At 39.6% G+C, this 26,123-nt stretch overlaps 4 protein-coding genes across 5 annotated transcripts in view; 2 read left to right on the forward strand and 2 right to left on the reverse strand.

Annotated features, from left to right (window-relative positions):
* The window catches only part of LOC121729373, a 170,213-nt gene extending 162,200 nt beyond the window's left edge, over positions 1-8,013 (reverse strand). For both annotated transcript variants that reach the window (XM_042117858.1, XM_042117856.1), the window contains exon 1: positions 7,752-8,013. The gene's annotated coding sequence lies outside the window, so the exon portion shown is untranslated. The remainder of the gene's footprint in view (positions 1-7,751) is intronic.
* LOC121729582 lies at positions 2,847-3,590 on the forward strand. The gene has a single exon (XM_042118141.1). It carries the CDS (start codon positions 2,847-2,849, stop codon positions 3,588-3,590), a length of 744 nt encoding a protein of 247 aa, XP_041974075.1.
* Positions 5,108-5,800, forward strand: LOC121729583. Its single transcript, XM_042118142.1, has one exon. It carries the CDS (start codon positions 5,108-5,110, stop codon positions 5,798-5,800), a length of 693 nt encoding a protein of 230 aa, XP_041974076.1.
* Positions 8,014-23,056: 15,043 nt separating the features above from the next.
* LOC121729803 (gastrula zinc finger protein XlCGF57.1-like) lies at positions 23,057-24,679 on the reverse strand. The gene has a single exon (XM_042118432.1). It carries the CDS (start codon positions 24,526-24,528, stop codon positions 23,110-23,112), a length of 1,419 nt encoding a protein of 472 aa, XP_041974366.1. The 5' UTR covers positions 24,529-24,679; the 3' UTR covers positions 23,057-23,109.
* Positions 24,680-26,123: the final 1,444 nt, after the last annotated feature.

Raw genomic sequence — 26,123 nt, forward strand, 5'->3', positions numbered from 1 at the left:
ACCTTAACCCGACATTATTACCCAAGTCAGTTAAACCTAAAATAACTAAAACTAGATGTTATCCTTGCTTTTTCTTATGTCGCCGGACCAAAGAAAAATCAAGGTATCATCTTGGTTTAAAGCAGAGCTTTGACGTTTTTACGTAGCCATTAGTAAAACAGTATACTTAATATTATGATGTTATTTCGTGGGCACAATAAGACAATTCAAGTAATTTATGGTCTGCTGTGCTTAATGCTTTTCGTTTTGCTTTAAATGTCTTGGCTCGGACACAGTATTTAAAATCTTGATTTATCATTCAAAATTGTATCAAAAAACTTCGCTCTTCGTAGTTTGCAGTCAACTTTGGATACTTTGCCACACTTTTCCAAGCAAAATGGTCTGAAATCATTGGTCTAGACCAGTATTTTCCAAAGTGTGGGTCGCGACCCACTGGTGGGTCTCGAGTCGGGTAGATTTTGGGTGGGCCCTGAAACTATAGGACGATTATCGTACTCATTCGATTGTCATTTTAAGGGTTTGTTCGTCGTCGTGGGTGCGTGCGGGACGGGGCGGGGCATTCGAACGCAAATGTAATTGTAAGTAAGCAAGGCTGACGATGATGATATGGTATTGAACTACGATAAGAATTAACGGGTAAATACTGCAGTAGCAACATACCGCTGCTGTTTTATCTTCATGACACAAGGTGGGCCGCGAACTTTAAACTTTCTTGTAGATGGGTCGTGGTCCCGACAAGTTTGGGAAACACTGATCTAGACAACTTACTATATTTTACTAGGTAGACTAGGTACCAACTTATTGGGGGCTATACCGGTCTGTCCACGATCGTGTCCCTGGGCGCCTGGGTACGCCACCCCGCCTTTTACACGGGATGAGGTACTCAGGATGGCTGAAAGCCGGTCTTTCTCTATTTTTCTCTCTTTTATATTAGGTTACTTGTTTTGTTCATTATATTATATTTGTTCGTCCTGTCTTTAACCATCCTTTCTTCTCTATTTTCCTTGTATTTATTCCTTCTCTACACTCTACAATTTTGTCTTGTTTGTATGTGTGATTGATGATGGATGGGCCTCTTTACAACCCCCAAGCCTACGCCCCGTCCCGCAATAGGCTGCATGGCAAGTGGGTGACTTTGCCGCTAGGACGCTCTCTATTTGTTGTTGGCCACGGGTTCCGCTCAACCCTAATGAGCACCCCTTTTGATAATGGAAGCATGCGAATTTGAGTATGGTCTCCGGGTGGGTCTCAGAAATGGGGAATCCCACACCTCCGCCGCTGCCACGGTGGAGGTCTACCCTTCGTACTACGGGGTGGGCATAAATTCGTTAGCTGGCGGGCGCAATGCCCGTTCAGTAACCGACGACTCTCGCACGAATAAGGACACTGATTTGCTTAATGATTTGGCTGCAACGACGACTACGGCTACTACTACGGCGCACGTTAATCCGAGATCGGCGCACATAACCGCACCGGAAACGGGCTTAACGGCTACTCCCGGGGGCCCCTCTGCCCCCAAATCGAACGAACACAGGCCTCCAATACGGACCCCCATCGCTCAGCTAGAGCGATTGGCTGAATTAGAAGACGACACACGGGCAGCAAGACCAATGCCCGTCAAGAGTAAGTTCTTTGGAACTGGAGAAGGAACCTCGGACGACCAAGAGAGCGGAAATGAAACCGCAGTCTCTCAAAGTCGAGAGGAAGAAACAGAAAGATCGAAGAGACGCTTCCGGAAGAGGCGAGGAAGCGAAGTAGAGGAGTCCGACTCAGACAAACGCAAGACCTCGGCCACCCCAAAGAACACCAAACGTGGCAGGGGCAGGCCACCCACCACAGGAGACTACGTGGGTACGGCCAAGGCTAAGAAGGAGTATCTCGCCCTTCGGCGGGAAGCCGAAAAAGCCGAGGCCGAACAAGGGTTCATCGAAGAGACGAGGAGGCTCGCCGAGATGCGTTCGCAGCGTCCATCGGTGTCCTCGGACGTGATGATGGGGGAGGATGACGTAGTCACTAGGGCGAAACTGGGCACCCAAATAATTGAGAGCCTGGACTCCATCACCAAAGTGGCTAAAACGTCGAATAACTTGAGCGGACGATACGTAAAGGCTCTGAAAGACGCCGTACTCGTCATTCGAGAGTCATGCGCGGCCCTCCTCGGTCATTCAACCTCTGACGAAACAAGAGCCCTAGAGACGGCTAACAAACGCCTCTCCAGAGAAATTACGGATCTGAAGGAAGAGCTCGCGATCGTTAAACGCAAGCTCCTTAATTTGCGACCACAGGCTGCCTCTCCGGCCCCCCCGTCCAACATCGAAGAGATAATGGCGCGAGCGGTACGGGAGGCGGTCTCTCTGTCTAACGCACGGCTGGATGCACGACTAGAGGCTTTGGAGACCCGTCTTCTCCCAGCCCCGCGTCTGCGCCCACCGCTTGCTGCGGACAAAAGGAACGAGACTGCGGACCTAACATCTGCAGAACCACCGCAACAAAGGACTGAGCCGGAACCAGCGGTGTCAACACTGATGCCACCTCTGAACCCTGGTCCGGCTCAAAAGAAGAAAAGAAAGACGAAGAAGTCTGCAGCCGCTGTAGAGGCAGCTGAGTCAAGACTCGACGCTGCAACAACACCAGCAGCGCCAGGTCCCGCTTCTCCACCGGCGTGGACTGAAATAGTGAAGAGGAAAGGAAAGGTGCAGAAGAAGGAAGAGACTGCGGCCAAGAGAGTGGTCAAGAAAAAGAAGAAGGGAAAGTAAGGTGGGAAGTTACGTTCCCCCAAGACTGCAGCGGTGGTCATCACACTACAAGAGGGTGCAGCACAGCGCGGAGTGTCCTATAAGGAGGTGATGGACAAGGCCAAGAGACAGGTTGACCTGGTCGCACTAGAAATCCCGTCTGTCAAATTTAAACAGGCCGTGACCGGAGCTCGAATGTATGGGATATCCGGCACGGCTTCCAAAGAAAAGGCGGACGCACTCGCAAATAAACTAAGGGAGGTCATGGACGGGAGAGAAGTCCGCATCTCCAGACCGCAAAAGTGTGCAGAGCTGCGCATTTCAGGGCTGGATGACACGGCCACTTCAGAGGAGATAGCAGAAGCCATCGCCAGACCTGGCGGATGCGCCACCGAAGATGTAAAGGTTGGTGTGATTCGGTGTGAGCGGAATGGCAGCGGATCGGCCTGGGTGAAGTGCCCGGTCGAAGTTGCGAGCCAGATCTCGGCGCCGAACACCAAGATCTACGTTGGGTGGACCGTGGTGCACGTGGTGCTATTATCCACACGCCCCATGCGTTGTTACAAGTGCCACGAGACCGGACACACCCGAGCGACCTGTCCGAAAGAGGTCGACCGCAGCCAGCTATGCTTCCGCTGTGGCCAGCCAGACCATTCAGCTGCGCAGTGCGAGAATGCACCACACTGCGCTCTTTGTGAGGCAAGCGGAAAACCGGCTGACCATAGCGTCGGCAGTAAAACATGCGGCAAGCCTGTGCCGAAGAGGAAAAGGAGCTCGAAGAAGAGCCAAGTGTCTCAAGAGTCCGCCACTACGGCGGGCACTGAAACCAGAGCGGCCCCGATGGAAGCCCAATAACGGCGACCCATCGCTTCCTGCAGGGCAATCTGAACCACTGCGCCCGGGCGCAGGACATCCTGGTTCAGAGCATGGCGCAGTGGTCGATTGACCTAGCCTTTCTGTCGGAGCCGTATCGCATCCTGTCTAGAAATGATTGGATTGGAGACGCGGATGCAACGGTCGCTCTGGTCCTTGGACCAAGAATGTCTCCACCTCCTCCCGGAAGAACAACGAGAGGCAGAGGATTCGTAGTCACCAAGCTGGAGGACACCCTCTACGAGGTTTATAAAACAGCCTGCACCATACTTCGGGACGCCATACAAAAGGCGAAGAAAGACAGCTGGGATCAGTGGCTACAGACGCTCGAGGATGATCCCTGGGGCAAACCATATAAATGGGTGCGCCAGAAACTCCGTCCCGCTGCTCCACCGTTGACGCAGATCCTCCAATCAGATCTCCGCAACAGGATCATCACGACCCTCTTCCCATCTGGGGCCGAGAGCAATCCAACAGCGTCGATCCAACAAGAGGAAACCGCCGATGACGAGGAAGAGATCCCGCCAGTCACATCAGTGGAACTAGCGACGGCGGTCCATAAAATGGGCCTCAAGAATACGGCACCCGGCCTCGACGGCATACCGGGACGAGCATGGGTCCTCGCAATGAAGGAGATGGAGCCGCAGGTACTCGCCGCTTTGACCAACTGTTTGGTCCAGGGTAGAGTACCACGGCGATGGAAAACCGGGAAGCTCGTGCTGTTGCGGAAAGCTGGACGGGCCGAAGATCAGCCGTCGGCCTACCGGCCTATCGTACTCCTAGATGAGATCGCCAAAATACTAGAGAATCTTGGCGGCGCGTCTCGCCCAACATCTTGAGAGCGTCGGCCCCAATCTGAGCGAAAACCAATACGGGTTTCGCTCAGGGAGATCTACAATAGGAGCGGTGGCGCGACTGCGTGATATAGTAGAGGAAGAGGTGTCCCGGGGTGGGATTGTATTGGTTGTGTCCTTGGACATTTCTAACGCATTCAATTCAAATCTACCCGGCGTGGAAGAAGTATGTTACGCTGACGATACCTGCACCGTCAGCCGTGCAAAAACATACAGAGAGGCCGTCATCCTTGCAACGGCAGGTGCCGCTCAGACCGTACGGGAGATCAGAGCTCTGGGTCTAAAGGTGGCGCTGGAGAAGTACGAAGTACGTGGCTTTCACGGGCCAAGGAACTCTCCACCCCCCGGATTGGCGATTATAGTCGGTGGGACCCAGATTAACGTCACACCATCTATGACGTATCTGGGTCTCGTCCTAGATAGCCGATGGACATTTAAGGAGCACTTCAAGAAGCTCCAGACGTAGGTAGCGAAGTCCGCCGGAGCCTTGGCCTCGTTGCTCCCTAAACTCGGGGGCCCGAGCATTAGCTGCCGGCGATTGTATATGCCCCCATCGTGCGCTCCATGGTCATGTAGGGGGCGCCGATCTGGGCAGACCATCTGCAGCAAGAGAACCGGCTTGCATTGGGCACGCTACAAAGGATGATGACTACCCGAGCCGTCCGTGGCTACCGCACAATATCTAAAGATGCGGCATGCCTGCTCGCGGGAGCCATCCCTTGGGATTTAGACGCGCGTGCCTTCGCCGACGTTTTCTGGCGTTGCGCAGAAGCCCGCGCGGGGGGCAGCAACCCCCCACCGGACGTCGTACGTCGGTGGAGGAATGACGCTAGAGAGACGGCTATTGAAATGTGGAGAGAGCGGCTAGAGAACCCGCAAGTCAGCGTAGACTTGGTGCTGGCGATCCGCCCTGTACTCAAGGAATGGCTCGACAGGAAGACAGGAGCACTCTCGTTCCGCCTCACGCAGGTGCTGACCGGGCATGGGTGCTTCGGTCGGTACCTGTGCGAGATCGTCGGAAGGGAGGAGAATACACGCTGTCACCATTGTGACGCGGACAGGGATACGGCCGATCACACCGTGATGGCCTGTCCCTCCTGGATTGGACAACGCGAGGCCCTGACGGCCGCAATCGGACCTGACATCACGCTGCCAGCATTGGTGCGAGCCTTGCTGCGCGGCGACCCGGACTGGAAAGCGGTGGAAGACTTCGCCGAAGAAGTTATCTCCGCCAAAGAGGAGGCCGAGCGCATAAGAGAAAGGGAGGCGCTCGACCCCAGAAGACGGCCAAGGCGTAGACGTCGTGCCAACAATGGCGACAACAACATCCCGCCATAACCGGGGTGCTCAGGGCGGCGGTATGGGGATGCAGTCGCCCATTGCACTGAGTCCCCGAGAGGGTCGCGATGCGCAGTGTGCTCCTGCGCATCGCGACAAAACGCAGTGGAATGGCCTAGATTCTAGAAGCAAGCCCCCATTGGGGCCTATGCTTGGCCTGGGGAGCGAGTAAAACGCTCCCATCGAGAAGAGTCTGCAGCCCACTAAGCAGACGTCCGCTGATGAAGTGATGGTGTCGTACAGTTCCCGCGACTTCGTCAGGAAGCGGTGGCTAGGAGCACCGTAGAGTTTTAGTGGGTAGGGCCGCGGCACACACCATCTTCGCCCGCGGCGAGTCCCACATATCCGCAGCGGGAGTCCCCATAAAAAAAAAAAAAAAAGGTACCAACTTATTGGATAAATAACTCTAAAACATTTTGCGTAATAAAGCAAACTACTCGTAGCAACAAGTTACACAAAATTATATATTCTACAAAAATACACAGAGCAGCCGAGCGCAACCAAGTGGTACTCGGACCTCGGTACTCCACTTGGTAGTTAGGTGCTTCAAGCTTTGGCGTGATTCGGCCATTTTTAAACTCGCGGAATTGTTTTGCATCTATTGAGGGAAATATAATTCTATTAACAACTTTAATTAATTAAAAGTTAAAACTAAAACCAGTTAGCTAGTGAATTCTTGAAAGTTTAAAAATACTTAATAAGAATTAAGAGACTTTCCCGGCGCGCGTAGTCAATGCTCAAAGCTGACAATTTTTTGGGTGTTTTTGGTTTGATTTTTTTTCCAATTCTAGACAATCTAAGCCCCAAACTCCAAAGAACTTCAGTCTCTATCCAATCATTTCGTTGTTATCCAAATAGTTATTTGTGATAACTTATAACCATGGCTATGGACTTGGAGTATGGATACAAGTTATAAAGAGGCCCATCCACGGCAGGACTGCACGGCAGTCCTGCCGTGGATGGGCCTCTTTTAAACTAATGATTAATGACGTAATAAAATATAAACTAGTTCATATTTTATACTGTCTAGTAGACAGGTGTTGCAGATATCTGGCTTATTTGAGTCAAATAAGCGATCATCTAGTATACCTATTACCTATGATTATTATTTACCTGTTATTATTAGTCAAGTAATTTGACTAATAATACTAGATGATCGCTTGGTCAATGGTCGTAATAGTATTGATAATTGAAATAACATGCATGGTTTCTTATGTCAATGATCTACCTGCATCTAATAGACGAAATTTAATTTAATTACTTAAAAATAAAAGATGAATGGGTATGGAAATTTTAAACTTTGAATTAAGAATACTACAGGAACCAATCCAAAGAGACTTATTGATTCGATAGTGATGGGAAAACACAAAGGTCGGGAAAACCATGTCGATAACTTTAAAATTGGAACCAACGAAATTATTATTGTGAAAACAATACAACAATTGATCAACGCGTAACGCGTTCATTCCGAATTCATATCGTGTGGTGAAGTGAAAACATCAAGACATATCAATTAGCAGGCGAGCGGTCACCGCGGAGCCTTTGACCTAAGCGATGAACGAAACCGGTCATAGGCATACCTTCCCACAGCAACAGGAATAGAACCTACCTACACCAGATTTTACGCTATTCTCATGCATTTTTAATTAGCTACTTCTAAATTCTACAATTATTAACTAAACGCAGAATTAGATGTAGGTAGACAGATATTTTGTGTGTTTCATGGCAAAGATAAATTTAAAGATTGTAAATTAAGATTTTAGCTTCTTTCGCATAGTTGTAAGGTTTCAATTAATATTCACTTCCTCCTCGATAGTCGATTAGCATACCCATAGGTATTTTAATGGGCATATTGAAATTTTAGTACCGTAGTTTTATGTAATTTATTTGCATAATTTCTATTTTGTTAACTTGCAAATGATGAAGCTGGGGAACTTTAGATCAAACTTACCTCAGGCTAGCAGTTGCGAACGGTGTACAATCCAGTTAAACGAAACAACACAAAATTAACTACGAATAAACAAAGTTTTCACTAACCGAAGTTGCCGCACACTTTCTATCGAACAATCACATGAATATTGACACGTAAAAACATAGTTTCGTATGAATCGTCAATAAAAAATTGATGCGGATTAATTTGAAACACAAAATGCGAGCTGATTTTATATTACGATCGTAACGGAGCCGGAGTGGTGACGTACGAGCACCACGCCAGCCGGTTTAAAGTGGACTGAACAAAAATGGCGACAACCGACGGCCGAGCCGTCGCGTCGCGTCAGCCGCGCTTTGGCGCCTCGCCTGTTGCGTCGCGTCGCCGACTACGCGCACCGTGAACGCACAGGTGATAGTACTAGTTAATGACTCACAATTCACAAATCACAAATATTATTTATAACCCAACGTCATCCAACATGTACTATTGGATATTTAATAAAAATAGAACCTAGTCTTAACATTTATGATACAGTACGTTTACTAATAATTAAAATTAATAAAAAAACCATTACAATTTATCATGGTCAAAATCATGGGTACATCACTATAATTCTGGGGTCATAAAATATAGCTTTTATTTAACTGATCACCAGAAATCACAGTCACCAGTACAAATCCTATTGTCATAAAATCATATTTTCAAATAGACTTTATTTATCAATCATAATCTTTTATTTGATGATAAGGGTGAAATACGGTTTCCTAGGCCAAGTTCTACTAGAAATATGCATTAGTTCAATGAAATTGAATATAGGTCAAGTTACAAGTAGCCTATTCTCAATGTCCATAATTAAATTGAAAATTGAAATTACGTATGTGAATAATTTAACATGAACATAAAATTATTCATAAATAGAATTTTATGGCAAGGTCTAAAAGTTATTGAATTAACTGTTTGTTGTTGAGAAATGTATAATATTTAGCCCCAATTTCACCAACGACTGATATGGCGACGCCTTGATAATTTGGCTGTAGCGATATCGATACTTTTTCTCAGCAATGACTAAAGGCTAAAGCTAAGAAATAAAGTTCATTGTCAGAATTCATCATGTCTTTGTATTTGAATTACCCATAGCATAACACGATTGGTCAACTTTTATAACACAGAATAACCAATCAAAAAGACCTCTGTAAAAAAGGGATTCTAATTTTGCCAACAGAGGAGAATGATTTAAGCTTCAAAAATTTGTACATAGATTGGTTCAAGCATACACTTTAATTTGCCTATAGCTTATATGAAATATATGAAATATATTTATGGTTGGGCCGGCCCTGTATGGAGCTATGGACCTTCGCAAGCAACATACAAATTGGTTTTAGAAATTAATGTCAGCTCATACACCAGCATGGGCCATGGAGACAATTCCACAATTCATTCAAAGTTTTAAATTTCATTTTAGGTGTCCATCAAAAATGACACTCCCTTAAAGGGTTCCGCCACCAAAGAAGTTTGAGAACCGCTGATCTATCACGTCTATGCATAGACATAATATAATGCTAAAGACCAACAAAGAGTGCGAGAGAGAAGAAAATCCTTTATGGAATTATAACAAGATGAAAAGAGAGAGGCAGTCTAATGAAAATTGTAACAACTTTTATTTGACAGGTCGTCAAAAGTCGTCAATCGTTTTTATGCCCTTTCGGTATTTGCAATTTATTATTTAAATCGTATGTTATTTTCAACAAATACTATTATATATAACAATAATAACTTGTGCTGTGAGTGATTGCAGTGTAAATCATAGGAATAATCCTGAAAAATATACATTTCACCCGTAATTAATTTTCATGTCCTTATTGCTACGATGTGTTAATTTTTGCTATATTCTGGTCTTTAGTTCTCTATTTCAAATAAAATATTGTGAATCCTCCCTTTTACTTTCATATTTTGCGTAACTAAAGGTACTATTGTTCCTATATTACACAAATTTTGAAGAAAAATTTTTCATCAAAATTTCTTACATATACGCTAGTGCTTGAATCAAATTTATCAATATGCTTATCGATATTTTACAATAACATAAATCTAAAATAAAAATCATTTACCTTTATATTTATCACCTTAAGCCCGGCCGCACATTATCCGAAATTTCTCTTCATACATTTTTCATCATACAATTTCTGTTCATACATTTTGTTGTAGACCCATCAATTAAAAGAATTTCTGACGTGTCAAAATGTATGAGCGGGGCGGGGCGTCCGAATTTTTGTGATCAGAAATTCGGAAAATGTGCGGCCGGACTAAAAAGGACATATTATCTTATTTTAACTAATATAATATAATATAGTATAGTATAATATAGCTAATATCATATAACTACTATAATATAGAGTGACTCTAAAACTAGAGGAAGGTTTATATTTATATATCATAATCATTTGTTTTACAGATTCCCTCAAGATCCTCTAATAAGAGGAAAATGGCTGAAATTAATTGGGTTAAGTGGTGGTTGGAATCCCAAGAAAAATTCAACAATATGTAGGCAAACATTTCATTGAAAATTTTTAAAGAAAAATTAGAATAAATACTATTTTGGTTAAAGGAGCTATCCCAACTTTATTTGTGCCAGTAAGTTTGACATACTGTTGCACTTGTTACTGAAACAATTATTAAAAATAAGCAATTATAAGCAATTAATGCTTTTTAGTTCATTTAAGATTATACTTATATGAACTAAAAAGTATTAAATAATCCTTATTCTGTACTCAATCTTCATAATTTTGAAGTCGGTACCAGTCCTAAGTATATAAGTTGCTGTTATACCTATTCTGTCAGAGAACTGGCGATTAGGTTAGCTGGTACCGATTGCAAAATAATGAAGATTGAGAACAGAATTAATACTGAGTACAGAATAAGAATTATTTAATACTTTTTAGTTCATTTAAGTATAATATTACTATTGACATTGCCTTGGAAGTCGGTTTTAATTTTTTGTTTAAAAATAATAATTTTACTCATTTTAGCTGTCCTTAACGTTTTCTATACTTACAGTTGGTGTTTTAAAAAATCAAAATTGCTTTATTTCTGAACACATCTAAAATAAAATATATTTTCAGAATACATGGTGCCTACCACCGGTTCGGTAACTAAGCCGACGAGAAGAACCGGCGTAAGAAAGTCGCACGCCCACTTGTTACCAAAAAAAGTGAGAAAAAAAATCTTTTAAAACAAAATTTACAATGCTGTAACTAAAAATTATACAATGTAAACATAGATAGATACATAATAATTGTAAGTCATGTAGAAGTAGCCTTGCAAGCAGTCATTCAGCATTCTACTCCCAAGATGTGCCATCAATTATGAAATCATTTTGGCTTTGGCACAAAACGTTCTTTGACTACTTTTTTAAATTTATTAATCGAAAGATTTTGAACGTTTTCTGGGACCATATGTTCCCATTTCAATATCAAGGAGTCACTTCGATTTCTCATTGTTTCCATCACCAGACCACCACTTTTGTGAACATACAATACAATGTACAGCAAAAGAAAAAATTTGAAAATCGGTTCATAAACGGCGGAGTAATCGTTGAACATACATAAAAATATATCCACAGGCGAACGTCTAGACTCCTCCTGTTTGGAAGTCGGTTCAAAATAATTGTAATGAAATATTATGATATTTTATAATATGTATTTAATTTAAGAATAAAATATAATATACTATGTGTGTTGTTTACTTTCAACGTTTACTTTCAATGTAAGGACTGATTTACCAGATAGATTTTACCTGAGTAATAAATAAGTAACTTTATAATGTGTTAAGTGTAAATTATTTACCCCTATAAGAACCTCATGTCATAACATATCCGACGATTGAAAAATCATTCCAAAAGAAAATGTGTATCTACTTTTTAATCGTCACCTTTTTTTGCCAATTAAAATTTATGATACCTAATTTGAAATACAAATCTATCAAAGTTGCATATTATTTATTTCTTATAGAAACTCAGGTAAAATAACTCGAACGGACTATACTATCGATAGCAAAATACTATACTATCGATAGTAAAATATACATCACTAGCACACGCACACATTGACAGATCAAAAATGGTCACGCATTTTCGAGTTGTCAGGTGGTCTTTTACGACAGTATATATTAAGTCTATGCGTCTATGCCATTTTTGACAGGAGTTTATCTATCTGCTAGCGCTCTTGATTGTATAATGAGTAATGACAAACGCTGAACCTAGGCCCTAGGCTATTGTAAACAGCTGAATTTAGATGGTAAGGAAATACTTTCTAGAAAGAGTGAGCCTACCTGTACGTTCTTATACCTAGATCTTTTTTTTGTTTTATAGTCGGTCGATTGGCGGATGACTGGCGGGGTACGCCGTACGGGGCACTCATTTTTTGCGCTTTTTAAGGGTCATATTTTTTTATTTAAGTAATATTTTTAAATTTAGAAAAAATCGAACCTAGCTTTAACAGATCATATTATTGTATATTGTATAAAAATCATTTGTCTAAACGCATTGTCCAGGGAGTAAATTGGGGAATACGTTTGTATGGAAAAACAGTGCGAGCGTACCCTTTTAATACTCTGTATTTCCTAAAGACTAAAGTAATGATCGTACATTAAAAATGTTTAGACGTAATTTATAGAAATGTAGATAATAAATTAATGTAGAAGTCACTAAAGAGATATTGTAAATAATTTTCGAGTCACAAGCAAAAACCTTGGAAAAAGAGACCTTTCGCCGGCTCGTGTCCCACCTTCGGGGACTTTTAGTATATTCATCTGGAGTTCTCTGGACACCTTCAGGAACAAATGTACCAACTTTCAAAACTACATGAATTATTCGCTCTGAATTACTTAATTTTCCCATAAGGCTACTTACCTACTTAATTTTTTTGTTGTGTCATAAATTTTTTTTTTTAATGAAATAAGGGGGCAAACGAGCAAACGGGTCACCTGATGGAAAGCAACTTCCGTCGCCCATGGACACTCGCAGCATCAGAAGAGCTGCATGTGCGTTGCCGGGAATAGGGTAATAGGGGAGGGTAGGGAAGGGAAGGGAATAGGGGAGGGTAGGAAAGGGAATAGGGTAGGGGATTGGGCCTCCGGTAAACTCACTCACTCGGCGAAACACAGCGCAAGCGCTGTTTCACGCCGGTTTTCTGTGAGAACGTGGTATTTATCCGGTCGAGCCGGCCCATTCGTGCCGAAGACTCTCCCACGTATAAACGCACGTCTCGGCCGATTATTTTATTTAAAATAATCGGCCGAGACGTGCGAGTCAGACTCGCGCACGAAGGGTTACGTAAGGGGTACGTAATCCGTACCAATATATTATAGCTGGTAGCCGGCCGCAACTACGAAGCGACAAAATTCGCGTGCGACAAAGTGATCCATGTCAAAGGGGTTTGGGTAATATTGGCGTCATTTTCAAATCTCGCGGCCACTCACCAAACCGGCATATTATGAAAGAACATATCAAGGGGAGTAAACTTTATTATGGGGGACATATAGCTAAACTATATCGGAGCCGAGATATTAGACATTTTAAGTTCGTATTTTCAACTAAAAGTTAATTCAATCATAACATGAATACTCAGAAAAAAGGCATTATTTATTAGCTTAAGGCCTTCCTCGATATAGTATGGGCTATCCAACACAAAAATATTTTTTCAAATCGAACTTAGCAGTTCCTGAGATTAGCACTTTCAAACACACAAACACTTCAGCTTCATAATATCTGTATACAGGGTATAACAAAACTAAGTGATAATACTTTAGGGTGTGTACTGTGTATGAGTTTCGTGTATAGAGTTTACTGTAAAAGTAGTAGCGCTGAAAGAGAACATATTTTTTTCACTTTTGTATGGGGAAACTCTTTACGCCAGGGCGCTTGCCCATGCAAATCACAAAAAATGTCTTTCTGCGCTGCTTCTTTCACAGTGAACTCTATACAAGGGACACTTAGCATAATATACTCTAAGTAAAGTATTATCACTCAGTTTTGTTACACCCTGTAGATATACAGGGTGTAACAAAAATAAGTGATAATACTTTAGGGTGTGTACGTGTTCTTTTTAGAGAGTTCACTGTGAAAGTAGCAGCACTGAAAGACCTAAATTTTTTTTCACTTTTGTATGGGGAAACTCGTGACGCTTGGGCCCTTGCCCATACAAAAGTGAAAAAAAAATCGTCTTTCAGCACTGCTACGTTCACAGTGAACTCTCTATAAGGAACACGTACACACCCTAAAGTATTATCACTTATTTTTGTTACACACTGTAGATACAAGTACAATAATTCATTTCATCATTTATTTTTATTTTTAGTTATTCGTACATTTTAGAAGAATGACTTAAGGCGAGGATAAAGCTCAATTTGTTATTCCGTGACTCCCGGTTTACCTAGTTCCAATATAATAACGAAGTGTTAAAAAATATGAGATATAAAGCACAATATTTAAAATACCTTAAACCGTAAACATTTTAATAAAACATAATACTTTGGCTGTGATTAATTTACAAACTTACCTCCGAAAAAACTCTATTTCATCGAGATATAAGTATTAACTAGGATAATTGTACATTTTATTTGAATAAATTGTTAGTAAATCTATATTAAAAATTCTTTAACCGAACAATTTTGTTTCTTAATATTTATTTCCAAAGATATTTAAAAAAAACATGAAAAATAGAGAAGATCCGCCCGAGAACCTGTAGTTTTATGCTAAGCTAAAATGAATCTTATTGCGATGCGTATACGCTTGGTCTTTGGTTGTGTGCAAGGTTATCGTTTTTGATTGAGATTAATCCCCGCCTTAACCAACATACTACTACTACGCGCCGTCATTTAATGAGTTTTTTAACTATTTATTTTTCTTTCGCAAAAAATGCAAATCCATTTTTTCTCGAATTTCTTAAAGAGGGCTTTTGTTTTTTTTATATTTTTTGTGTAAGTAAATAGGTAGTTAATATTCTATAAAACATTCCTGCAGCTCCACGTGTATGAGCCGGGAAGTAGATTAAAAGCTAGACTAAAAATTCTGCTGAAAGGTGCCGTCCGGCGTCATAACTCATACTGCACTATGGCCAAAATGCGCTAAATAGTGGAAATAATCGACATTATAATATTATGGGAACAATACCCTAGACTCTAGAGTCATTTTACCTACAACACATTAATACACAAGAACAATAATTATAATTGCCTAATATTGCATCCGGCCCTTTTAAAACCACTGTCTAGTGATATTTCACTAGACTTAAGTATGGAATATAGCCAGACTTAAGACTATAGTCTTAAGTCTGGCTATATTTTAGTCGGACGTGAGTTAAACCCAGTGTGAAAATATATATGAAAAATTATTCACATATTTGACGCGGACGAAGTCGTGGGCAATAGCTAGTGAGAAATATAATCCAACAGATTAATATACCCTTTCTATACCTGTTTGTTAAGGATAGCTCCATAAAGTAACGTTAATTACTATTGATTTTGAGAACATAAGGCGTAAAAATAACTATACTAAAATAATCGTATCTCAGCTCCGATATTACTTAGAACAATTTTTGTTACTAATATATGTTTCTCTAATGTAGTGCTACAAAATAGTATTGGTTTAATCCCTGGCCGTTGCAAAAAAAAATGACGCCACAGGTCCATACAAAGTTACTCAATGCCCTTTCAGCTTTAAATCGATTTAGCGGTTAAGGTTTGGGCGTGAAGAGGTAACAACTAACAGATATACATCAGACAGACACACTTTTACATATATAATATTAGTATGCAAGTATGGATTACGATTTACGAACCAAAAACGACAAAGATGACTTGATAAATTTTAAACCAAGGTTTAACTTTAACCCAAATCTGCGATGAGCTAGAAATAAAAGTTAAATCATAATCATAGTACTTACTTACATAATAAAATCCACTTAGGTAATTTCTCAGACGACAGACAATCCTATCCTACTAATATTATAAAGGCGAAAGTTTGTTTGTTTTGATGTATGGATGTTTGTTACTCTCTTACTCAAAAACTGCAGAACGGATTTTAATGAAACTTTACAATAATATACCTTATATACATCAGAATAACTGAAACTATAGTCTTTTGGTTTCCGTAAAATTCGTAATTTACGCGGGCGAAGCCGCGCGGGACATCTAGTAACATCATATTTTATCTACTGAAGGTAAGTTTGAAGCTGAAAACGGCCTCTTATATGGAGTAATAATAAGATAACAAACTTGGGAAGTTCGGGGCCTGGCGACAGATAGTCTGGAGGCCATTCAAAGTTGTTTATCTCAGGGGTTGCCATTGGCTCTTATAGTCTAGTCCAGCTATCCTCAACCCGCGGCCCGCGGGCCGCATGTGGTCCGCCGCCCGCCGCCGCGCCGGGACTTTTATATTAGTGGCCTGCGTGAAGTTACACCATTTTGGAAATATTTACGCCTACCAGCAAAATAGTGCAAAATCGTTTTTGCACTATTTTGCCAGTTTTCTTTTAATTCGCTAGTTTTTAAGAACATTGTTTCTTAAGGCGGGATTATAGGCAACTGACATTTTAGAATTTGCGACCAACTAGCTCAATAGATGGCGCTCGAAAGGTACATATTTACTTATTAAGCCGTCGTCGATTTTAATATTTTCAGAAATAATGTGATCACATGGTAAACTCGACATACAGAGTAATGATTAACAGAGAGGCCATGTTCACAACTTCATAAACGAAATCTTTAATGAATTTTGTATTATAATAAAATTATGTATTATTTAAATATGATGTTTATTCTGTACTCACGAACATAAAATAAGTATTTCCTCATAATAATACAATTTATAACAAAATAAAGTATTACCCATTTAATATAGTTCATTGCATACATAATGGCTTATATACGTCTTATGCATGAAAAATACGCCAACATTATGAATATACCATAAAATAGTTAAAAAGAAATACCCCATTCATGATATTGGCGCATTTTCCATAGAAACATTGAATTCGAAAGTAACTCTTTTAGCGCTGCTATTTTCACAGTGAACTTCTATATCTATTTATAAAACAAAGCCGCTTTTTTCCCTCATGTCCCTTTGTTCCGTTTAATCTTTAAAACTACTAGTAGAGGAGACCGTGGGAGATCGACCTTCACCGATCTGGTAACCAGATGAGACATATTTTTTTATCAAATATAATTTATAAGTAAACAAATATGCCTATAATTACTTGCCTATCTAAAAGTGCTCATGGCTATTTTTTTAAAGTTTTTAGCTAGGCAACATACTTAAGTATGATTTTTTGCAGGCAAGTCTATATGACTGATTTTCTAATAAAATAATCAAAAATTTGATATAACTTTCGATAAGTTAGCAGAACGATGGAGTCACTTATATTGACTTACCTGTTCACATCGGTTTGCCAGGTAGCTATACACAGAAATGAGTAGGCAAGCCTACTGAGGCATATTCTGTGTGTTTAAAACTAACAGTGAAATAAAATTCATTTGGTTATCAAAAGAATGAAAGCGATGAAAAAAATCGATTAAAGTTAATTTAATTAAAATAGCCATGAGCACTTTCAGATAGGCAAGTAATTATAGGCATATTTGCTTATAAATTATATTTGATAAAAAATATGTCTCATCTGGTTATCAGATCGGTGAAGGTCGACCTCCCACCGGCTCTTAGACCATACGTAACAGAGTTTGATGCGGTTTTCTTTAATAGATAGAGTGTTTCAATAGGAAGGTTTATAAGTATAATAACATTCATTATGGGTGTAATAAGACCACTTCCGATAACTTTGGGGTATGATTATACTACATTTTCTGATTACGAATATGTATTTTTTTTAATTTTTTTTAATTTTTTTTATAATTAATACCCTTTAAACATGATAATAAACCACATAGAAAAATAATTTAAAATATTTTTTTAATTTTATTATTTTTACCCCAATAAGCATTTGCAAGCGCGCGGTCAACGTTCTCGTGTTCCGAGTACAAACCCGAGAACGTTGACCGCGTTAATCAGCTGTTAGCTCCGGCCTACGCACGCTAAGTCGAAAGGTCGTATGCGACGAATGAAGATACACTACGAGTTACGACAGAACACACAGAAACCCTAATGTATGTGGTGTCTTTTCAATTTCAAACCCATGAAGAACACCATGACGTGGAACTTAGAACTCTGACCTCTGACCTCTCATCTAAGCTACTTGCAGTGTTAAGAGTTTAATGGTAGCTCATGTAGAAAACTGTAACTGTCTGTGCATGTGTAACAACTTACGACAGTATGGCAAACTTCTAAGATTATTAGACAATTTAAAAAGTTCATCGTAAATATCGAAACCTATGCGGATGAACTGTCTATCCGCAATCGTCACTTATCAATCGAAATTACAGATGATACACGAAAAAAACCTCATACATAAAACTGGCAATTAACTTACGTGAAAAATGTTGAGTTCAAGTGTTCTTACTTCTTTATGCATTTTGAAAATAGTCCTTAACACCAAGCAATAAGACCAGTCACCACCAACAACGTCAAAAACACTTCTCGTTAACGAAATGTATCACATTCACACCACAAAGTATTTTATTACAACTGAAATAATAATCAATTATAATAATTGATTATGAATTATTAACACTTTACACAATACTACCACGTTTTGATACTTGAAGTCATTGTTAAAAAATCAAACGTATCTCCTAACAACTCTAACAACCTATTACCTCAATGCTCAAATGGCTACTAAATTAAAAAATCTATTTTAATTTTTGAAATAATGTTTTCGTCATGTATCGGCTTTCGGAAGCAGTCAAAAGACACCGAACGGCGGCTTGCTTTGATCGTGGAGCCGACAAAGCGCGCCGCTCTGCAGGTGCACGACGCACGTGTCGCTAATCCATTTCAAGGACAATCTAAGTGTTGTACCCTATAAATTCAATACTATTTAGTAGATATTTAAATTACCATTAAATAATAAAAATTATAACTATTATTTAGTAGATCTCATCTCATTTTTAAAATTCGATACCTACATTACCGTGATAAAGTGATTGTTATACCATGGTACGCCTGTAATTACTTTTGTTAAGTGTTGACTAACTCTGCAATCTACATCGAGTTAGATGGATTATGGAGCACAGGAGCACAGTTCGAACTGCATTTCATAAAAGCAGACAGCTGATCACAGGTCAGTGAACATGTTATCACGTATGTTTTCCATTGATAGGTCATAGGTGCAGTAGGTAACTGTGTATGTATTTTTACAGATTCGGATGTGAATTATGATTTCTTTTCCTTTTTGGCCGAAAGTAAAAACTGAGTATTTTTGAGTAAAAATCTAAGAAACGGTAATTAATAAATTGTAACATTTTGTTAAATCGTGAAAAATCATTACAATATTGGTGGTTTATTCACTACCTACGGGCTAGGGTATTATAGGGCACACCACGATCAGCTGTTTTGTCTTAACTCATGACTAGCGCAGGGCCGCGCGCGCGGGATTCGGCGCGGGCGGCGCGGGGGGGCCGGCTCGGCCCGGCCGCCCGGGGCTTCATCGGCGGCGGGCGATATTATCGCGCATTTTCTGCACGCATTATACATTGCGTGTTGAAAATTTTGACTATTTTAAAAACTGGCGATTACATGAAAATTTCTTGCACCAATGGATATATCTCATGCCCTATAATAACCCCACGAAGTTATCGGAAGCGGTCTTTTGACACGCTGTATAGTGGAGAAATACTGTTATTGTTGGGGTTTCTATGTGATGTCGTAAATAATTACATTTTGTTCCGCTAACACTGCAAACCCTATAGGCCTGGAGATACTGACACAAAATTCTTGGTCATTTGTACCAGTATGGCGGTTTTATAGGGGTATAATTACGTAAAGGCAAAAAGGAAAATGATGGTCATAGCGCTCGCGTGGGCGTTAATCGAACGTGTCGGATAAATAACGAGTGTCGAATGATTTGTTCCACAAAAATGCTTGTATTTTCAGATAAAAAATAAGTAGGCGAAAGCGTAATGCCATACTTGTCGGGTGCGGCTTACAGCCCGCCATACCGACGCGAATACGTTAATTTTAATAAAAAAATTGAACCATTTGTACCAGGCAAATTTTTGCATAGCTAATCATCGTCGAGTAGCCATTCACGAAAATCACCTTGCCATACTTTACCGACAGCGCCCAATGGCCGCCATACCACTGCAAAGGTGTAATTTTTTTTTCGCAATTTTTTGCTTTAACTAATGATTACATAAATAAATAAACCCCTGATTACATAAATAAACCCCTGATTACATAAATAAACCCCTGATTACATAAATAAACCCCTGATTACATAAATAAACCCCTGATTACATAAATAAACCCCATTTTAGCCCATTTAAAGTTACTATTATTCACATAACAGGATATTAATCCTTCGATCGCGGATCCTTGTGGCTGCTTGGGAGTTGAAGCGTTAATGCCAATATTAATTATTAATATAAAGACAAAAGTAACCTAGGACAAAGTTTAGAAAAGGTAGTAATTAATAAATAAAAAATAATAGGATAAGGGGCAATTTATATTTATTCTCTTTAAAAAATTTAAAAATACACAGATACTTAGTTCTAAGTAGGAGATGATTTAGGAATTTCAATAATTATGGGTTCAGATTTGCTCTGAATACTTTCACATTTTACAATAGGCTTATGGTCGATCCCACTGCAGTGTTTCTTCAACATATGCTTCCTGATGGACCCTTTTCTAATAAACGTCTTGTGACATTGTGGACATTCATTGCTATTCCCACTATGATGTAATTTTCGATGAAACAAAGCTTTCTCTGCAGATGGGCTAAATTTACCGCAAATGGTGCATGGAAAATTTTTATCTGTATGCTTTTTCTGGTGCTTGATAATAACATGCTTTCTTATATTCTTATACTCACACAAAGAGCAATAATACATTTCTGACTTTATATGAGCATATCTTCTATGACTAGCCAGTTCCCCACTAGTGTAATAGGCAGCAGCACAAGTTTCGCAGGTGTATGTTTTGACTCCAGTATGCCTAAGCATGTGCTTCCTCATATGAAGACTGGAAACAAGTTTCTTACAAGTTGGGCAAGGAGAAGGTTTTTCGCGGTGTCCTCGGAGATGACGCTCCACTCTCTTCCTTCCTTTGACCTCCTTTCCGCAATACTGACATGTGATTTCAACCAAATATTTATTGTGAGCACTCTCCATATGACCTTGCAATGGTGCCTGCTGCGTGAAAGACCTATCACATAAATTGCATTGAAACGGCTTGTCTCCGCTGTGGACTCTCAAGTGGGCTGCCATTTCGTTAATTCTGTGGGACTTGTGACCACACACTTTACAATGGAAAGTCCTCAATTTGCCTTCACCTTCAACTCTTACATTTGGATCACGAGTTGCCAAGCATGATTGGCTTATATTTTTAAAATGACTGTGCATGGCTTTATAGCTCTTAAACTTTCTTTTACAGAATTTACAATTAAGAGATTCGAGCATATGAGTTCGTTTCCAGTGTACTCGTAATTTTAATTTTGATATAAAGATGTTACCACAGTCATGGCATTGCACCTCTGACTTAGGTGTTATCTGCTTGATTTGTTTTTTGTTGTCCTCCTTTTCTTGTTTGTCTACATCTACATGTTGGAATTCGTCTAAATAATCCACTTTATACACCTCATCATCTACATTTGCCTCGGACTTCACTTCTGGAACATCATATTCAACTTTTATGGTTTTATTTGATTGAGTCAATTTTTTATGGGAATTCTTGAGAAAGATGTCTGTTTTTTCGCACTTTTCTATAAAGTTAAGAGCGACCTCCAATTCTAAGAAACAGTTGCTACAAATTTTATCAGGTAATCCATCAGTGCTTTTCATGTTGACATTGGTCAGTTTGTTAATATATTCCATAATACAATATTCCTTATATTTTTCGTGTATAGATCTATCGTCAATTCCTGTCGGTTTAAGACAAACACGACACATCCAAGAGTGTTTCACTTCTACGTCCATTTTGAACAACAAACTATCAACAAACTTACAGCAGCACAAAATCCTATGTACACTTATATAATTGTAACTCAATAGATATAAAACATTCAGATTAAGAGTTTTGAAATGTTTTTTCACTATTCACCAATAACTTTAAAATAAATACATTTCCAATTTTTTAAGGGAAATGGGAAATCGATTTTTCTTCTTCGTTTTTTTTTTTAATATGGCTGTGGCTGTCAGCTGTCATGTCAGCATTGCCAGTGTCTTTTTTTTTTAAATTCGTCCCGGTCGGGACAGGCAAAGGGAGCGTTGCCCATACAGCCATTGCCAGTGTCAAGTTAAATGGCGGAAAACAATACCACAATTCAAAGTTACCCAAAATTACTGAATAATTACATAACTTAATTTTTCTACAATATCGGAAATCTAAACTCGAAAGTCTAGTAAAAGTAAAGAAAGGTTGGGAGTTTACAAGTCAGTTGTTACTTTTTTGTATTTTCGGCATCTATGGCAGGCTAGATAGATAAAATTACTCTTGCATATCTGGCCTGATTCAGTGATTCCAATGAAGCCGACCACCATCACCAAAACCGGTGTGGGAGTTATTATATTAAATTATTTATTACACTAGTAAAAACTTTTAATTGGCATATCGCTGTGTAACATGAACTAACATGTATCTCACTGGTGTCTTAAAATGCTGTAAGTTATTCTAAGAAAAATAAAGTAAGTAAATAAATTATTAATATAATAAAAATCTTAAATAACATAATAATAATAATAACATCTATGGACGCTTCACAGCACGTCAGTCTGGCCCCATGCTAAGTACCTGAAGGACTTGTGTTACGGGTACCAGACAACGGAAATATATTTAATACTTTTATAATATACATATATTTAAGATTTTTATTATATGATACACATATTTAATACACATCCATGACCCAGGAACTTTGAAAACTTTTTTGTTCCGTCGGCGGGATTCGAACCCGCGACCCCCGGCTTGAGCTACCAACAGCCCACCAACTGAGCCACAGAGGTCGTCAATACAATATGTATATGTAGTAAAGTATTAAATATATTTTTGTTGTCTGGTACCCGTAACACAAGTCCTTCAGGTACTTAGCACAGGGCCAGACTGACTTGGTGTGAAGCGTCCATGCTCCATAGATATTATTATTATTTATTACTTATCACAGTAAAGTAACCTGAGACAAAGTGTCGATGGCAGGAATATATATATTATATAAAAAATAACAGGATAAAAGGCAGTTAATATTTACTTTCTAAAAATCTTAAAAATATAAAGATAGTTCTAAATAGGAGATGCTTTAGGAGTTTCAATAATTATAGGTTCAATTTTGTTCTGAATACTTTCACATTTAACAATAGGTTTATGGTCGATCACACTGCTGTGTTTCTTCAACATGTGCTTCCTGATGGACTCTTTTCTAATAAACGTCCTATGACATTGTGGACATTCATTGCTATTCTCATTATCGTGTAATCTTGCTTTGTGAACCATCGCTGTTTCTGCAGTTGGGAAAAATATACCACAAACAACACATGGAAAATTTTGATCGTTATGCTTACTCTCGTGTTTGGCAATAATTGCCTTTCTTATATTTTTATACTCACACAATGAGCAACTATACATGACCGACTTTATATGAGCATATCTTCTATGATTTGCCAGTTCGGCACTAGTGTAAAAGGCAGCAGCACAAGTTTCGCAGGTGTACGTTTTGACCCCAGTATGCCTAAGCATGTGTTTCCTCATATATTTACCAGTAACAGGTTTCTCACAGATTGGGCAAGGTCTGGGTTTATCGTGGTGGTCTCTTAGATGTCGGTACACTCTATTCCTTCCTTTAATATGCTTCCCACAATATTGACATGTGATTTCAACCAAATATTTTCTATGAGCACCCTCCATATGACCTTGCAATGATGACTGCTGCGAGTAAGCCTTATGGCATAAATTGCATTGAAAAGGCTTTTCTCCGCTGTGGGTTCTCAAGTGGGCCGCCAAGTCTTTGACTCTGGGGGATTTGTAACCACACTCCTTACAATAGAAAGTCCTCAATTTGCCTTCACCTTCAACTCTTACATTTGGATCTCGTGCTGTAAAGCATGATTGACTTTTATTTTTTAAATGACGGTGCAATGCTCTATAACTCTTAAATTTCCTTTTACAGAAGTCACAAATAAGAGAGTCGAGCATATGAGTTTGTTTCCAGTGTACTCTTAATTTACATTTTGATTTAAAGAAATTTCCGCAGTCATGACATTGCACCTCTGACGTAGGTGTTATCTGCTTAGTTTGTTCAACCTCATTTTCTTGTTGGTCTACATCTAAATGTTGGAACTCGTCTAAATAATCTACTTCATACACTTCATCTTCTTCATTTGCCTCGGACTTCACTTCTGGAACATCATATTCAACTTTTATGGTTTTATTTGATTGAGTCAATTTTTTATGGGAATTCTTGAGAAAGATGTCTGTTTTTTCGCACTTTTCTATAAAGTTAAGAGCGACCTCCAATTCTAAGAAACAGTTGCTACAAATTTTATCAGGTAATCCATCAGTGCTTTTCATGTTGACATTGGTCAGTTTGTTAATATATTCCATAATACAATATTCCTTATATTTTTCGTGTATAGATCTATTGCCAATTCTTGTCGGTTCGAGACAAACACGACATAACCAGGAGTGTTTCACTTCTTCGCCCATTTTGAACAACAAAAACAGCACAAATACCTATCTTTGTTACATTATTCAATACAAACAAAACATTCAGATTAAGCGTTTTAATACAGGTTTTTGTAAAATGATAAATATCTTAAATTTTTTCAGGAATATTAGCAAGGAAATTCCAAAAATCAATCTTTTTTTTCTATTGGCATAATAATATTATGGCGACTATTTGTCAAATTGACATTGACTTTGTAATTTTTTTTCTTAGGCTTCATGGCTGTTTAGCCATGATCAGTCTCAAGTAAATGGCGGGAAATCAATATTCTTTATTATTTTATATTATTTCAAGTTTGCCTGGAAGAAACCGCTTTCAGCAGTAAGACCGCCGGTTTGTATAGATTCCATAGTTTTATTTTAAATTATAATTTAGTTTACTTTGTACAAATAAATAATTTTCTATCTATCTATCTATTCTTCTAAAGACGGCTGTACACTCTCATCGAGAGTCGAGACTCGAAATACATCATACAGCGAGGCGGCCCCTAGTGCGAGAGTGTAGTGTACCTCGCCTCGTCTCGCTGTCTCGGACCCTCTCGGTCTGTTGTCGGTATTTTGCGCCCAAGTCAAAGAGTGAATTAACCTATCCAAGCCAGCATAAAAATTTTCAATTGTTATGCTGGCTTGGATAGGTTAATGTGTAAATATTTATAGTTAATAGCTCATAGCACCATAGACTTAATATATAGCATTATAGGTTTATGCATAGCACACTGCACAGAGAGCTACGACAGTTGTTAGTGACGTTTTCGTCCATCTACTCTGAGTTCATAACTGCGATTGAACTAAGTGAGAAATGAGAATGTACATGATCGCACTCGGGCAAGGGGCTCGCACGAGACTCGCCGGAGAGCTCTCGGACGAGAATGTACAGCCGACATAACAATTTTCAGAAACGTTTTACTAATCGTCATTAAGAGGGCTACTGACCCAAAAAATCAAACATCGTCCTTCTCTCTTCACACTCACGCCTGTCTTTCATATGCCAGGTGAAAAAGGACGACGCGGAATCATCGCCAATTTAGTTTTAAAACCGGCGTAAAACAGCGCTTGCGCTGTGTTTCGCCGAGTGAGTGAGTTTACCGGAGACCCAATCCCCTACTCTATTCCCATCCCTACCCTCCCCTATTACCCATTCCCTCTTAAAAGGCCGGCAACGTACCTGCAGCTCTTCTGATGCTGCGAGTGTCCATGGGCGACGGAAGTTGCTTTTCATATTCAGGTGACCCGTTTGCTCGTTTGCCCCCTTATTTCAAAAAAAAAAAATCGGTCCATATTTGTGTTGCCGGGCAATTATTGCCCCCATGTAAGCAAAATACTTACGTGTATTTTTATTGAGGATCAATATATCGAAAGACCGGGAGGTTTAATTTCACCCCATATAGACTGAGTTAAGACTTTCGATAGCAGAAGAAATCGAGATATGAAAAAAACTTTCTTATTTCGAACGGCGCGGCGCGCCGTGCTGGGGACGGGTAGAAAACTGAAATTACTTTTTGTTTACCTGAACTTCGATAAATTATAATTTAGCTCAATTCATTATTTTATTTTATTGACTACTAGCTGTTGCCCGC

The sequence above is a fragment of the Aricia agestis genome, chromosome 8 (assembly GCF_905147365.1).
Source record: "Aricia agestis chromosome 8, ilAriAges1.1, whole genome shotgun sequence".
In the NCBI taxonomy this organism is placed as follows: domain Eukaryota; kingdom Metazoa; phylum Arthropoda; class Insecta; order Lepidoptera; family Lycaenidae; genus Aricia; species Aricia agestis.

Bases quoted from the DNA above. Each gene is read 5' to 3' on its own strand.
- LOC121729583 (XM_042118142.1), top strand. From the start codon at position 5,108: ATGACTACCCGAGCCGTCCGTGGCTACCGCACAATATCTAAAGATGCG.
- LOC121729582 (XM_042118141.1), top strand. From the start codon at position 2,847: ATGGACAAGGCCAAGAGACAGGTTGACCTGGTCGCACTAGAAATCCCG.
- LOC121729803 (XM_042118432.1), bottom strand. From the start codon at position 24,528: ATGGGCGAAGAAGTGAAACACTCCTGGTTATGTCGTGTTTGTCTCGAA.